The 15,112-nt window shown below is 42.0% G+C and overlaps 1 protein-coding gene across 2 annotated transcripts; it reads right to left on the minus strand.

Annotated features, from left to right (window-relative positions):
- Positions 1 to 703: 703 nt before the first annotated feature.
- TENT5A (terminal nucleotidyltransferase 5A) lies at positions 704 to 7,529 on the minus strand. Of its 2 annotated transcripts, none has more exons than XM_023592527.3 (3): positions 7,158 to 7,529; positions 6,439 to 6,979; positions 704 to 5,376 (listed from the first exon to the last, which is right to left on the minus strand). In XM_023592527.3, exons 1-3 carry the CDS (start codon positions 7,175 to 7,177, stop codon positions 4,600 to 4,602), a joined length of 1,338 nt encoding a protein of 445 aa, XP_023448295.1. In that variant the 5' UTR covers positions 7,178 to 7,529; the 3' UTR covers positions 704 to 4,599. The 2 variants fall into 2 exon arrangements, with proteins under 2 accessions (XP_023448295.1, XP_004471366.1); XM_004471309.5 differs by having other exon boundaries at positions 7,213 to 7,528.
- Between the last annotated feature and the right edge of the window lie 7,583 nt (positions 7,530 to 15,112).

Genomic DNA, 15,112 nt, shown 5'->3' on the forward strand with positions numbered 1-15,112 from the left:
AGTACATCCTAGGCTTCCCAAATTCTCATACCACTATTGAGACTCTCCAAATTTACACAAAGCAAAATTTTAATTAATTTTATGAGTAATTAATGTATGACCTCTGGCAACTTTAAATAGGTGAGATGACATTAAATGCTGGCCAAGGGCGATTTCTTAGCACCCAGGGCACACAGTTAAGATCTTAGATCCTACCATTGTCCTTCTTCTCATTTACCCTCCCAATATCTGGTGTCCCAAATTTATTTTCCTCACCCCAACTTAAACACTCTAACACCACAGATCCTCAGACACACAAATGCACACACACATACATACATAACCACTAATGACTGGAGCATATCACTTGGGTTACTACTGAAAACTGAGGTCCACTCAGAGCCACAGAGCAGTGGAGTCTAGAACCATGAGTCTCTACCAATACTTGAAAACAGCTCTGATATCTGGGTCATTTAACACAACTAAGTTAATAAGCAAACAAGATTTTTTGGCGTCTATCACCTATATTCTTTTGGAGCTAACTGAGCCCGTCAGAGATGGGGTGGCTGAAAGGTGAATGTTTTAATTTATTGTGCTCAACTGGAAAGCTGCAGAAGGTTGGTCTTCTCCAAATGCTACCTTGAACTTTTTCTAACAGACGTTGATTAGGATTCAGAGGAAGCAGTCCTTAGCAAGCACAGACATGAAAGACAGCAGGCACAAATCAATAGAAAAAAATAACTTCTTTTATTTACAAAAAAAAAATCCAAATATTGGATGCTGTAAACAAAAATTCACAATCTGTTCTCTCTAGCACTGATTCAAACATGTCAGTTTTTTAAGAGTCTGTTTTCCATCAACTCCTTTTCTGCCTGTGACACAGCCTATAGTCATAATATACCAAAAGAGTGACCCAAAGTGCAACTTGCTGCAACAGGATGCCTCAGAACAGGCAATGGTTGTAGAGAGGTTGGAGGGAAAGACAGCCAGCGGGCACAGCCTCCTCCAGTCTGCAATACTTCACAGCAAGTCTCGCCAAGTTACCTTAACATCTTCAGACTTTGTATTTTTACCATTTACTTTGTTAGCAAGCCATTAATACAATAAAATATTACATAGACTTTTTTCTAGCACTGAAAAGGCTATGCTAAAAGAAATCTTTAGGAAAGATTATATTCAAATAGGTGCTATATATGAAATTAATTTTTTTGGTTTCATCTAACATACTTCATCTTCAACAATAACAGAAAAGCTTATTTTTGAACTGCTGACAGCTTTCAACATAATACATTTCATTTACAAAACAGTTCACAATATTCATTTAACAAGCATTGCAATGAAAGCAACTTTATGCACAGTAAAGCAACCAACAATAAACAAACAGAAAGGGGTGATAAAAACAGTATATGTTCACTTTTCATTTCCTTCTTGTCTTGGATTACAGATATTCCTTCCATCCTTCCATTTTTTGGAGCCATGTAAAAATAGTTCACCCAGTACCAAACAAAGTGAGCAGATACTTCATCCCATTTCTAGAATTGAAAAGTCCTTCTTGATGTACGCAATTCTTGAGGCAGCTGGATATACTGCAAATGAAGTAAACTTTTTAAAAGGGCACTGTCACAGGTTAAGTGTACTCTGACATGACAGACTGGACAGGTGAGAAGAGCCTCCAGAAGATAAAATTTCTTCCCATTTTAAAGTAACAGCACAGTAGGCCAGATAAACACAAAAGCAAACAAATCACAGGCACTAACCAGGAGTTGAGAGTGTCCTCTCTGACCTCTACACATGGCTCTCTCACCAGACATTCAAATATTTAGGCCACATATCCACAAAAAAAAAAAAGACATATATATGCTCCACTGTTTGTTCAACTACATATGCACAAGACTATAGTACGTACAAAAGAGAAATAAATTATATAAGTCTTAAAGTAAATGCTGAAAGTTACTCTGGAGTACAGCCTGTTCAATCCAAATGCCAGGTGCTGGCACTTGGAACTATGCTACCAACCCTGGAATAAGCAAGAAAAGAACATAAATATTTGAGAAAATGAATGAAAAATATATTTTAAAGTAAGACTCCTCCAAACAAAAATCTGTGGCATAAATTAACAGCAGGTTGTTTGCTATGGCAGAGCTCTAGAGACCTCCAGCCTCTTTTTTAGTGGACAACTAATTTATTAAGGTTAGGATGAGAAGGAAGAAACCAGATCACCACCTGCTCCTGTGTTCCTGGGCCTTTCCTTAGTTTTCTTTTGAAAAACTTCTAAACAGCTAAGAAAGCATTGTTTCTGACAGGTGAGCGTCAGGCTTAATTTGCAAATTGAAAGTTTCCTGGGAATTCACAATTTTTCAAGCCCAGGGCTGGAGTGAGGGAGACTGAGCCACCTGGGAGTAGGGAGAGCTCCCTAGGAAACAGTGAGTGGCAGTGCCATAGCTTTTACAGCGCTGACAGAATTCACAGGGAAGCTGTTATACAGGAAACCCATCATGAAGCTCCAAATTGAAAGAGGCACAAAAGGTAGTCCAGAAAGATGAACCTAGCATGATGTGATGCCCAATTAACAAACAAATCATACTGCCAGTAGGATAATGCTACTCTCCTTCCCCATCTCTCTTTGATAGTAAGGGTCAGGTTGGGCCTTTAGAGAAATTCGAGTAAGCAGTCATCTACTAGGATTGGGGGAGAGTGTGTGATTGCTCCACCATACAAAAGGAAGGTTTTTATAGGTAACTTTTCTTTTTAACAAGTGCATTTTCAGGGACCAGTGTCAAAGGAATTAAGCACTGGGAGAAGGTATTGTTTTAGGATTAGCTGTCACTTCACAAATACACATTTGTGCCCAGTTAGTTTCACAAAGGTACAACTGATCTCTTGGGAAAAAGAAAATAAAGTTGGACTTGTTTTAATGCAAAGTGATTTAAGTACAGTACTAAATACTTAAATGCAGTGTGATAACCAGATCAAAAATATTTCATATTGACATGAATTTATAAAATTTTATATATAATATATATTTAATATATAAATTTTAAGCAATTGTGCAAATACTCTTGAAAAAGGGTAATTTCACATTTACTAAATTCTAGTGGTCCTGGAATGCAGAAAGCATTCAATAAAAAACTCATTTAAATATTAACAAGTAGTGTTCAGATCATCAGACAAAAACTTTTTTAGCACTCAGGGATAGCCCATTATTGACCCATGATCCACTGGATTATACACCATAGAGGTAAGTATTTAAAAAAAAAAAAAAAGGGTTCAAACTGTCAAAACTGCAGTTCACTATATATAAAACACCCAGTGCTCTGTCAAACAAATATTCTCCCATTTGTGGAATTCTATGGCTCACAAAAAGAGGAAATAAAATCACTAAAAATGTATAATCTCAGCTCTTCCTATCAAATATATTATTTGTTTCCCTCCTTCATTTGCTTTATTTTTTTTGGATGTGGGTTTTAATTCATCACTGCAATATGCCCACGTCTCATGTCATCCTGTTGAAAACAAAAGCACAGTATTTAAACATTTCCTATTTGCTACATTATTTTAGAATACGGTCAATGTATTGTGTGTATATATACATATCATAAATACATATATATACACACACAATATACACACACACACACGTGTACCTATATCACACCAGTAATGTTAACTTTATACAAGTATTTGCCAAGAAAAAATAGGGCATTTCTTCCACCATTCACGAGCTTATGTGTTGTTCTATTTTCTTCGAGTCCCTGATAAAATAAAAATCATTAAACCATAAAATAATTTTCCCACTTCAAATTCTCAGAAGGCAACAGGCACTTTGATGTACACTGGTGTATAACAAATATAGTAACTCTATATATCCTATTAAATCTCTTCTACTTGGGTATTTTTATCAAATCTTTGGTCCTTGAGCACACTTTCTTTGCTACAGCTGATTTTGCCTGCATTTTCCATTTTAAAAATGCGAGCTATGCACGCAGCTGGAAATAGTGGATTTTGTTATCATATGTTCTGCTGTTTGTTATGAGAACTGCACCAGCCTACTACACTGTTCATTCATAGCAAGCTGTTTCTGTTAGCGCAATAGGATCGTTCCACAGAAAGCACTTGCTACAAGCCCCAGTTAGTGATCCCAAATGTTGGAGATCCCCTTCTCCCTGTATTGTTATTCTCTGAACTCCTGAACTGATAAATTGGAGAACTTTTTTTTTTTCCTGTGTTTCCCTTTTGTAAATTCCATCTTAAAAGAAAACTCCCAATTTTCTTTTCCTATGGCAAAGCTATGGGAGCAAGTACTGCAAACCCATATTGTCATCAAGCACTTTTTTTCCTTGTTATCTTAAAGGAGAACTTGGTTGTTTTAAATGACAGTTCTCTTTTGTTCCAGGATAGAATCCAATTGGGTAGGAGGATGAAGTGGGAGGTTTGGGCAGGAGGGGTCATTGCTAGATCGTGCTCCCAGACTTATTAAAAGATCGACAATCTTTGCCAGGCTTAAAACCAGGAGCAGACCATCATTGCACAAAATACACCCTTAATCAGAGCTGGGTCACTCTTTTTTTTCCCCTATCTTGTCTGAAATAGCGTCCCCACAGGACATTTTTTAAATGATCCTTAATTGCAGGGTAGCCAAGTAGAGTATGTCTGTTGCTGGCATGTGAATACTGGCTGAACCTGTGCAATGTAGTAATTGCTAAAGTTGGCATCTGCTACATAGGGGGCCGGTTGGTAATAGCAAGTGACATTGGCCACGTTAGGGATGACATTTTGGTCAGCTAGCACCCGGATGGCCAGCATTGTGATAAGGTTTAAAGTCTGTCTTCTTTCATGTCCCATCAGGCACACCGTACTCTCATTCACCACTCCATGAAGGGTCATGAGATAGTCATACTTGCGGTCTTCCAAGCCCACGAAGTGGTTCTGCAAGTAGGACTCCAGTTTTCTCTGCTGCTCTCCAATGTCTGAGAAGTCGATGAAAAACCTGGAACACATATACCTCTGAAGGGTCTTGATCTCATCAGAGGCAGGCCTAAAGCCCCTCACTAAGAGGTTACAGTACTTAAGCAGGCCACCTCCTCTGATTTCCTCTGGGTTTCTGGTGGCAATGATCTTGTTACAAAGATGATCAAAGGCTTCATGGAAATCACCGTAGACACTCTCACCAATTATAGTAGGGTGAAATGTTTCAGTCATTGGGTTCTCTGAACATTCATAAAAGAGGAGAAGAGAGTCTAATTTGATTTGAAAAGAATCTACACTGAATTCAAACTGCCTCCGAAGGGAATCCACAAATTTCAGTTCCACATTTTTGCCACTGTTGTTTGACAGGGAGATAAGACTCCACCGGTCAGAGTCATTGCACACTTTAACCATTTTCTGCACATAAGCTTCCTACAATGTAAAAGATAAAACAAGAAGATGAGCATAACTGGAATAAATAAATACATCCTCCTCACAGCTGAGAATTATTTTGCTCTTTCCCTTTTGTTATGTCAAGTTTCAGCAAAGCTCTACCTACAGGCTTAAAATAGTCTTCTGAAAACAGAAAACAAACAAAATACATTTAACCAGTAGGTTTACTGTCTGGGAAAGAGTAGAAGTAATAAACAGTTTGAGGCTTTTGGCAGCTGGAGCACAGTACTAACAGGTTCTGTTGTCATGTCTGGTTTTTTAAAGGTTATTTTTTGAAAATGGTCTTTTAGGCACAATATTCACACACTGTTCAAAAGACATACGACATACGGTGAAAAGTTAGTCCCTAGCACCCAGTTTCTCAATCTCTGAGGCAACGACACTGTCAGCAGTATCTTGTGTGAGGTTTCAGGGATTCTCTGCAGTTACAAGCAAATACAAACTTAATTATGACATTCTGGGCAGCAATTTTTAGCAACTATACAAGACGCACCTTGAACCAAAGCAGGAAAATGCCATATCTTTCCTCCTTGAACCAAACCCAGGAACCACTAAATCGTAACCTACAGAGTCAGCTGAACGCAGCTGTGAAATGTATTCAAATTTTCCAATACAATAATAGACTCACTGGCTCAGGTCTGCTTCAGGCTATTTTCCCAAAGGCTAGATCATACAATGTCTCAAAATAATTATTTGCTTCACTTCATTCCTCTGCGTTATCAGAATCCACCCCAACAGGACACAAGCAAGGCAAGGCAAGCCAAGGGTTAAAACAGAACGAGGAGGAAGAGAAGGGAGGGCAGAGGAGGAAGCGGGAGAAGAGTTGCGGCGCTGAAACGTCAAGTCAACTAAAACACTCAACGTCGTCCACGCACCTCAATCTGCCCTTAAGAAATATATAAATAAAACAAACAAGCTCGCCCAAGCCCGTCACGGCCGTAGATGCTGGCGTCCAACGGAAGCCCCTCTAACCTCTGCCCACCGCTCTCCAGGCCCCGCCCGGCCCAGCTCACGACCCTCGCCCCTCTCCGGCTGCTTTACCTTAAGCGTGAGTGCTGTGATCTTCTCTTTATTCACCCCTTCGGGTAAGAAGTCCAACAGGCAGTCCAGCACGACGTCCTTCACAGTCTGAAACTCCTCTTCCCCACGCAGGTCGGCGCAGAAGATGAGGTCCAGGTCCTTGTAGCCCAGGCCGCTGTCCTGGTGCAGGACGTGGCTGGCGGCCGAGCCGTTGAGGCGCACGTCGCGGACGCCGATGCGCTTCTCGGCCAGGCGTCGCCGCACCACCTTCACGATCAGGCTCGGCTGTAGCTCGAGCGTGGGGAAGTTGCCGCGCCCGTGGATCGGGATGGTCTCGCTCAGGATGCCGTCCAGCCGCTGCACTTGCTCCCAGTTCAGCACGTTGCAGTGCGCCGTGGGGCTTTCGCAATAGTCCAAGCAGTGCTCCCCGAAGCCGCCGCCGCCGAAGTCGTCGCCCAGCGGGATGTAGGGGTCCCCGGCCAGCTCGTCCTCGGCCATGGCAAAATACCCTTCGCCCTCCGCCATGAAGTGCCCGTCGAACGCCACTTGGCCCTGCTCAGTCCTGAGAGAGAGAAGAGCTGTGAGCCCTCGCGGCGACAGAGAGCAGGGGTCAGCGAAGGAAAGAGCGCGCCCCCTCCCCAGATAGAACCCTGGCCCGGGGACTCTTCCCAGACCTTTCCCCTCGCAAGGTCCCCACCACCCCAGCGTCGCGCGCCACGCCCCGCAGAGCAGCCCCGCACCAAAAGTATCTCTGATGCATCTGGAAAGCGCAAGCGAGAGTCCCGTCTGTGTCACCTGAAGGCGGCCGCCCCTTCCAGGAGCGCAGCGCGCGGAACCGCGAGGCGGCAACACTTCCAGGAGCTGTGAGTGCGCTCCCGGCCGCGGCGAGCGACTCGGTCCCTTCCAGACCCCCGCCGGCTGCGCTAGCGACTCCCGCCCCCTTTACCCCGCCCTGCTCCCGCTGCTGCCGCCCAGCTGCGGTGATATTGGAGGTGCGGCTCCTACTGCCGCCGCCGGGGTATACGCTTCTGTCTCTGGAGCTTTAGCAGTTGTGCGGGGAAAATGTCTTCAGTACTTTTTTTATATCGGGTTTCTCCGAGCTTCCGGGGCCCAGACGCTGCGCGCTCGCCACACCCTCCTCATCTGCATAGGGCGCCGCCCCCGCCCGCCGGCCTCCCCGCGTAGCAAACCCGCGGGTGCCTCTGCGCGGTGCGCTCGATGACCCCCCCGCCCCGAGCGCCAGGTCCGTTCCGTTCTGTGCGTCTGCATATTTGATTAAGTATGGTCGCCTACGCCTACACCCCCCTCCCCCCTCCACGAGAAGACACACTTAAAGATGCCTCATGAGTAAGTAGCCATCAAAAACCAGATCACGACTAAAATCGCGCAAGTGCAGAAACTTCCGAAAACTAAAAATCTCGTCGATAAAGCGCCTTATTATATCCTAATGACGCGGTTCCGGAGGATTCCCCACGACCTCACTTTTACACAGTACGCCTATCTGTGGCTAGACCGTTTACTCCATTAATAAAGCTTCGGTGCGGGCTAATACCTCCGAAAACCCATTTCCGCGCAAGAGGGAACAGACGGGCTTCCGGATAACCGGGTTTCGATTTTCGAAATTCAGGAAGTGCGGAGGGGCGCGAAGGAGACGCGGGGGCGGTGCCGTGAGACCTGGGTGCGCCCGGCCCCTGCGCACGGGCTGCTCGGGGCCGCCGGGAGCGCGGCGCGAGCCAGTGCGCGTCACCGAGCGCAAGCCCCACCGAGTCGGACGGCCCGGCAGGCGGGCGGCCAATCGCTGAGAATGGGGCGGTCCCGGAGCGCGGCGCGGGGAGCGTGCCCCGGGCGAGCGCGCCACCGCAGTGCCTGGGAAAAGGCGGCTGCGCGAGACTGCTCGCGCTGTGGCGCGCGCGTCCTCTCGGAGAGAACCAAAGGCGGGGAAGGTTGTTTGTCGCAACTCGCGAAGGTTTTCGTTTTTCAAGTACTAGACTAATAAGCGTTTTCCCCGCAGCTTCGGCAGCTTCGGCAGAGGTAAAGGAGTGTCATAGTTATCCCCATGCGCACTCGCTCCACCTTCTTGGCTTGAAAGTACCACCCCCACATACTTTCTCCCGGACTTCCATTCTGGTTGCTCTGACTCCTTGCAAACTAACCCATACTTGCGGGAGACTGAGGTGAAGGCAAATGAGAAAGCGCCTCTTTCCCAAGGCCCGGAGGACCCTCAGACTCCTGGCCCGGGTGCAGGAACAGCCCGTCCAGTGCCCCCTGGGAGCCCCGACGCTGCGCGGCCCCTGGGGATGGGCGTTGAGGGCAGTCCCCCGCGGAGCATCCAGCGGCGTTGCGACGTCGCCCCCTGCCGGTACCCTGAGGAGCTCCGTCCCAAAGCCAGAGACCTGTGGCAGAGGCGATCCTTCTCGCTCACCACCAGGCCGAGCTCGGGCCGAAGTGAAGGAACCGCAGGACAGCAGCACAATTCTCACAGGCCGGTCGCCCTCCCCCACCCCCGACAGCACACGCGTGTATTCGTCCCCCTCTCCCATCCGTATTCGAATCCATCCACCCGCTGCAAGTGCTCAAACAAAAGATATTTTGATTGCCTATTATGTGCCAGGCAACAAGCTATGTGCTGAAGACTGTCAGGCATAAGTACATAATTATGGTTCAACTGTACTTTCGTTATGAGAGAAGCATGTTCCAGCACAGAGGGTGGTCGGCGAACTAGAATGGGGCCTGGGGGAGAAGATTATAAGAGGTGTCATCTGAACTGGAACTTGGAAGAATAGACTTCCTTTCAAAAGTTGGGGAAGGAAAGGGAGGGTATAATCATCAAAGGAAAGACATAGTAGAATTAAAGAATGTTTGAGAAAGTAGAATTAAAGAAATATATATATATATATATATATATATATATATATATATATATATATATATAAAAGTAGAATTAAAGAAAATGTTTGAGGGAAACACTCATGGTAAAAAAAAATGAGGTTGGTAGTGCATTTATGTAAAGTTTGTGGGGGGTTCAGGAACTTATCCAGCACCTCTGGGCAGCACTCTGCTTAGCTCTTACTTATAATATCCCATTAATCCTCAAGAAGAAGGTATTACTAGATATAGACATTTGGAAACACAGGAATGCAGATATTAAGAGACTTGCTCAAAAGTGGTGGGGTCAGGCCTTGAACACGCTCCATTTGGCTGTGAAAATCATTCAGTCATCATGGCGAGACATGGGATGTCTGCTTACCAATACTTTCTAACTAGAAGGGAAAACAAGTTCAAATGGCAAATATATATATAGATTTTTAATTTTGAAGAGAATTTCTGTTAAAAATGTTTCCTTCATCTAAAATTTGTTGTGATGGCAAATACACACCATTGTGATTATATCAAAAGCCATTGATTATACGTTTTTGATAGATCGTATGGTATATGAATGTATCTCAGTAAAACTGCTTAATGAATAAGTGCAAGAATAGCCAGAAATAGCATCTATGTACAGCAGGGGAGGCATAGATTGAGAGGTGAAGAATTTTCTTGTTTGTTTTTTGTTTTTTATTATAGAAATAATGTAAATGCTCTAATAATAACTGAAATGATGAATGCACAACTATGTGATTTTATCAAATACAATTGCTTGTACACTTTGGATGAGTTGTATGCTTTATGAATGTGTATCAATAAAACTGATTTGCTTAAAAAAATGTTTCATTCAAAAGCCAATATGAATTTTGTTCCTTCTGAAAACAAGCCCAGAGAGGTAAATCATATATTCGATATACTCCACTAAAGAAAATCAAGGGTTTAGCTCCACTGTCATACTCTCATTTAATGTCCAAAGATGGAGGACATTGAGAAGTGGAAGCAGAATGTGAGGCTGGACAAGCCTTCATAGAGGGTCTGTGCATCATATATCCTATGCGGGGTTAAAGAAGAGGAGTCTCAAAAACAGTAAGGCAAGATCCTTTCCTTGGAGCTCATAGTTTTTCATGGCTGATACTTCACTACCCTTTAACAAAGCATCACTCACTCCCTAACCAGGTTCTCTGCTTTCAGCAACCTTTCAAGTGTCCCATATCCAGACTCTACCACCTTCTGCACTGGGATATCTGGGATAATCCACTTTTTAGCATTGTCTTGGTAGGCAATTTAACCTTTGACTGGATTAATACATACATGATGCAACGTGACCACTAGTTATATATTGTTGAGTGAAAGTATTTTTCATTTTCCCTCTTCAAACCGAGCTAATATTTACTTTAAAGGGGAAAAATATTCAACCATACATGAAATTGCAAATTTTATAATAGCAAACATTAATTTATTTTCTCTCTAGGTAATCAAAACAATTATCAAATGAGAAAATCAATACTTTCCAAACCATTCACACCAAGACATTTTTCAATACAGTTACTCTTAGACTAAATTTATTTTCAGATTTGCTATAGGATAGGATAGGTTTTTTCTTTTTTAATTTTTTGCATTTAGATTCTGAAGCTATTGGGTAAGTAATTTCTTTTTCACCATGTAAAAGAAAAAAAACCTATGTCAATATCATGCTATGAGCCCATAAGACCATCAAAAAATTGGAATATGGAAAGTCTAAATCCATATTGTTTTCTGAGTGAACAAAAAGAATCATTAGCTGAAGGTTTTCAAGGAAGCATTTACATATGATTTTGAGAAAGAAACACAATTAGTTAATCTTGAGTGAAAAGTTTCAGTAATAATCTGGACCTAGCAAAATGAGAAATTTTGGCCTTCATAGTAGGAGCCATTAGTCAGGCAGCGTGCTCAATATTTTATATACATTACTTCTTTTAAGTTTTTTCCAAGATCCAGATGCAGAAAATAAAGTACAGAAAGGTTAAGTAATTTAAGAAGTGTCAGTGCCCTGGTTCATCTTCAATCTTGTGACTTCTTCCCTACTGTTCTTTACATGATATACTTCTCATTCTCCCTGTCTTCTTATATGTTCTTCAAGCTTACTGTAACTGGCCCTGCTCATTCCTTCTTTCCACATTCTGGAAGTTCAGGTTGGGCCAAATACTGGGGATTAAGGCTATCATCCTGATACCACCGTTGAGGGCCAGAAGACACAGAGATCTAACTGGGCTGATAGGAATTTCTTTCCCTATCCATGAATGATCTCCTTGGCTGTGGTAGCTGACCTGCTAGCAGCATTACCGATAGTTTTCAAGAAACATCACACACACTGAAACACGTTTTGATGTGTGAAGACTGTCCACGCTCACTTAGCAGTGGTGCTACCTTTCCCTTTTTGCTTTGTCTGCTTCCTTAATTCTCAAAAATGTTTTGAGAAGATGGGAAGCAAACGTGAAATTATTCCCCTGAATTATTTCGGGGAAGAGAGGGAAGAGGAGCTCTGAAAACTGTTGTGAGGCCTCCTACTTCCTTTCCCACATTTATCTGGCCTGTCCTCCCGTCACACTCTTGTCTCACTCTTGGCCTTTGCACAGCAGCTCTCTCCACTCTCTCAATTGATTTTCCATCTCTGCCACTTCTGTTCTTTGATCCTTTCTATAAAAAGAGACATTTGCTGTAGAAGTTCTATGCAGTGCTGAGCAATGAAAAGGTAAGGAATTTCTCTCTCACTCCACTCCCCCTCTTCACACTCCCATATTTATTTGCAGCCCTTGAAGGGCAAATCCCAGTAATTCCTGGAGCCAGTGGGACCCACAGCCCTGAGGAACCAAGAACCTTTTTGCAAACTCATATACTCAGGTTTCTACAGGGCAGAGTGAACCAGAGACCTGCCTGCTATATAATCAGTGCAGATAGAGCCACAACTAATCAAAGCGATTCATGTAAAAATTAAAAATCACTTGGGAAACTAAATTACCTATTTTCACAGGGAAATGGTGCTTATGAAATGACTTTTCTCATGTTTCTTCAGGGAAATATCAAATGTTTATTCAGGGCCTATCAAGGCCAAAAATATTCTAAGTCATTTAACTTCTAGGTAAATTTGGAAATAAATCCTAACTTCTCATTATTTGCATGATTGTTAATAATCAACTGAGGTTAACTTGTTATTATTGAAGTATATCACTGATATGTAAACATATATAAACAATAAGTATATAGGAATAGACGTGAACTTACAAAACAAACATGTAACATCATACAGGACTCTCATACGTCTCCCTACCACCAATACCTTGCATTGTTGTAAAATATTTTTAACTAATGATTATGGAGTATCCTCAAAATATTACCACTAACCAAAGTATTTCCCCCCAACCATCCCTATTATTATGGCATTTATACACTAACATATACTACACTAACATACACTAACATGGCATTTATAACAAACAATAAGTATATAGTAAAAGTTGTGAAATTACAAAGCAAACATGAATGACATCATACAGGGGTCCCATACATCAATGCACCACCAATGCCTTGCATTGTTGTAAGACATTTTTTACAAATTATGGAAGAATTTCATCAAACATCTTACTACTAACTATACTATAGTCCTTATCTTACATTTGGTGTGTTTTCCCCCCAACCCACCCTATTATTATTTTTTAAATATATTTTTATGACAGAAGCTGTAAACTTACAAAACAATCAGGCGCGTGTGCAGAATTCACATGCAAGAGCCGTCTAGCAACACATCACACTGTGGAACATTTGTTACAGATTACAAGATAATATCATCAGACTATTACCAGGTCCATAGCATACATTTGGCACTTTTTCCAGCACAATACACATTTGGCATAGATGCATGGCTGTTACATTATTACTCTAACCACAGTCAATAGGTCACTCCAGTTGTATTTTTCCCATTCTTCACATTCCCACTACCTGCAATACTGATGTACATCTGCTCTAGCTCATAAATGACACTCTTTCATCTGTACCATCAACCACAATTCGTATCTACCTCTGGGTTTACGGTGCTATTCAGTCCCTACATTATTCTCTAGCTTTCTTTCAATTGGCATTTACATCCCTAGACTACCCTTTTCAGCTACATTCCCATTTATAAACCAGCTATTAATCACTATGTGTTACTATCAACTCTATACATTTCCACACTTTTACAGTAAAGTTAATTAAAACTTCTACATTCATTAAACATCAGTAGTCCATCTCAGTCCTCGTTATTTCCTTTAAGAATCCACCACCTCCCAACAGGTCTTGAAGATATTTTCCTACATTTTCTTCTAGACGCTTTATGGTTCTTGCTTTTATATTTCGGTTTTTGGTCCATTTCGAGTTCATTTTTTTTTCTGGCTGCATCATCATCTTTTTGGTGCATCACTTCACCTTACAGGGGCCTTGCACCTCCCTGCTCTGCACGGGGGCTTGTGCCTCACCATGCAGGTCTGGGACACTGTTTTTCTTTTATTTTTTTTACCAGGAGGTCCCAGGGATTGAACCTGGGTCCTCCATATGGTAAACAGGAGCTCAATTGCATGAACCAAAGCTGCTTCCCTGAGTTAATTTTTGTATAAGGTGTAAGATAGGGGTCCTCTTTCCTTCTTTGGGCTATGGACATCCATTTCTCTCAGCACCAGTGGTTGAATGGACTGTTTATCCTCAGCTGAGTGAGTTTGACACGCTTGTCAAAAATTGCTTGACACTAGATGTGAGGGTCTGCTTCTGAACCATCAATTCAGTTACATTGTTCTATGTGTCTTTATGCCAGTACCATGCTGTTTTTACCACTGTAGCTAGGTAATATGATTTAAAGTCCAGAAGTGAGACTCCTCCAACTTTGCTTTTCCTTTTAAAGATGTTTCTGGCTATTCAGGACCCTTTACCCTTCCAAATAAATTTGATAATTATGTTTTCCATTTATTAAAAAAATGCTGGTAGAATTTTTGTCAGGATCGCATTGAATCTGTATATCAATCTGAGTAGAATTGACAACTTAATGACATTAAATCTTCCAATCCATGAGCATGGAATGTTCTTCCAATTACTTAGGTCTTTTAAAATTTCTTTTAAAAATGAGTTGTAGTTTTCTGAATAAAAGTTTACGTCATTAGTTAAGTTTATTCCTAAATATTGGGGTTTTATCTGTCATATTTTATTTTCACCACTCTTTTGACACTTTTGTTTACTTTTATTGATAACATCTTCATTTCTAGACTCTCTTCCAGGCCTCTCTCTCCTCTTTTCTTTTCAGGCTGTAGCACACCATTTAGTATTTCCTGTGAAACCAGTCTCTTGATTACAACTCTCTCAGGTTCTGTTTATCTGTGAAAACTTTAAACTCACCCTTATTTTTGAAAGACAATCTTGCAAGATATAAGATGCGTCTCTGGAAGTTTTCCTCTTGTAGTAGTATCTTAAATATATCATACCACTGTTCTTGCCTACATGGTTTCTGATGAGAAATCAGCCCTTAATCTTATTGGGTATCCTTTACATGTTATGTATTGCTTTTCTCTTGCTGCTCTCAGAATTCTCTTTGTCTTTAGCATTTGACATTCTGATTAATTTGTGTCTCAGAGTTGATTTATTTGGATTTATTGAAATGGAAGTACATCGTAATTCTTGGACACAGATATCTATGCCCTTCAGTAGGGTTGGGAAATTTTCTAGCATTATTTCTTCAAATATTACTTCTGCCTCTTTTCCCTTCTCTTCTCCTTCTGGGACACACATGACACATGTGTTTTCATGTTTCTTGCTATTGTTTAGTTCCCTG

The sequence above is a fragment of the Dasypus novemcinctus genome, chromosome 11 (genome assembly GCF_030445035.2).
Source record: "Dasypus novemcinctus isolate mDasNov1 chromosome 11, mDasNov1.1.hap2, whole genome shotgun sequence".
Lineage (NCBI taxonomy): Eukaryota > Metazoa > Chordata > Mammalia > Cingulata > Dasypodidae > Dasypus > Dasypus novemcinctus.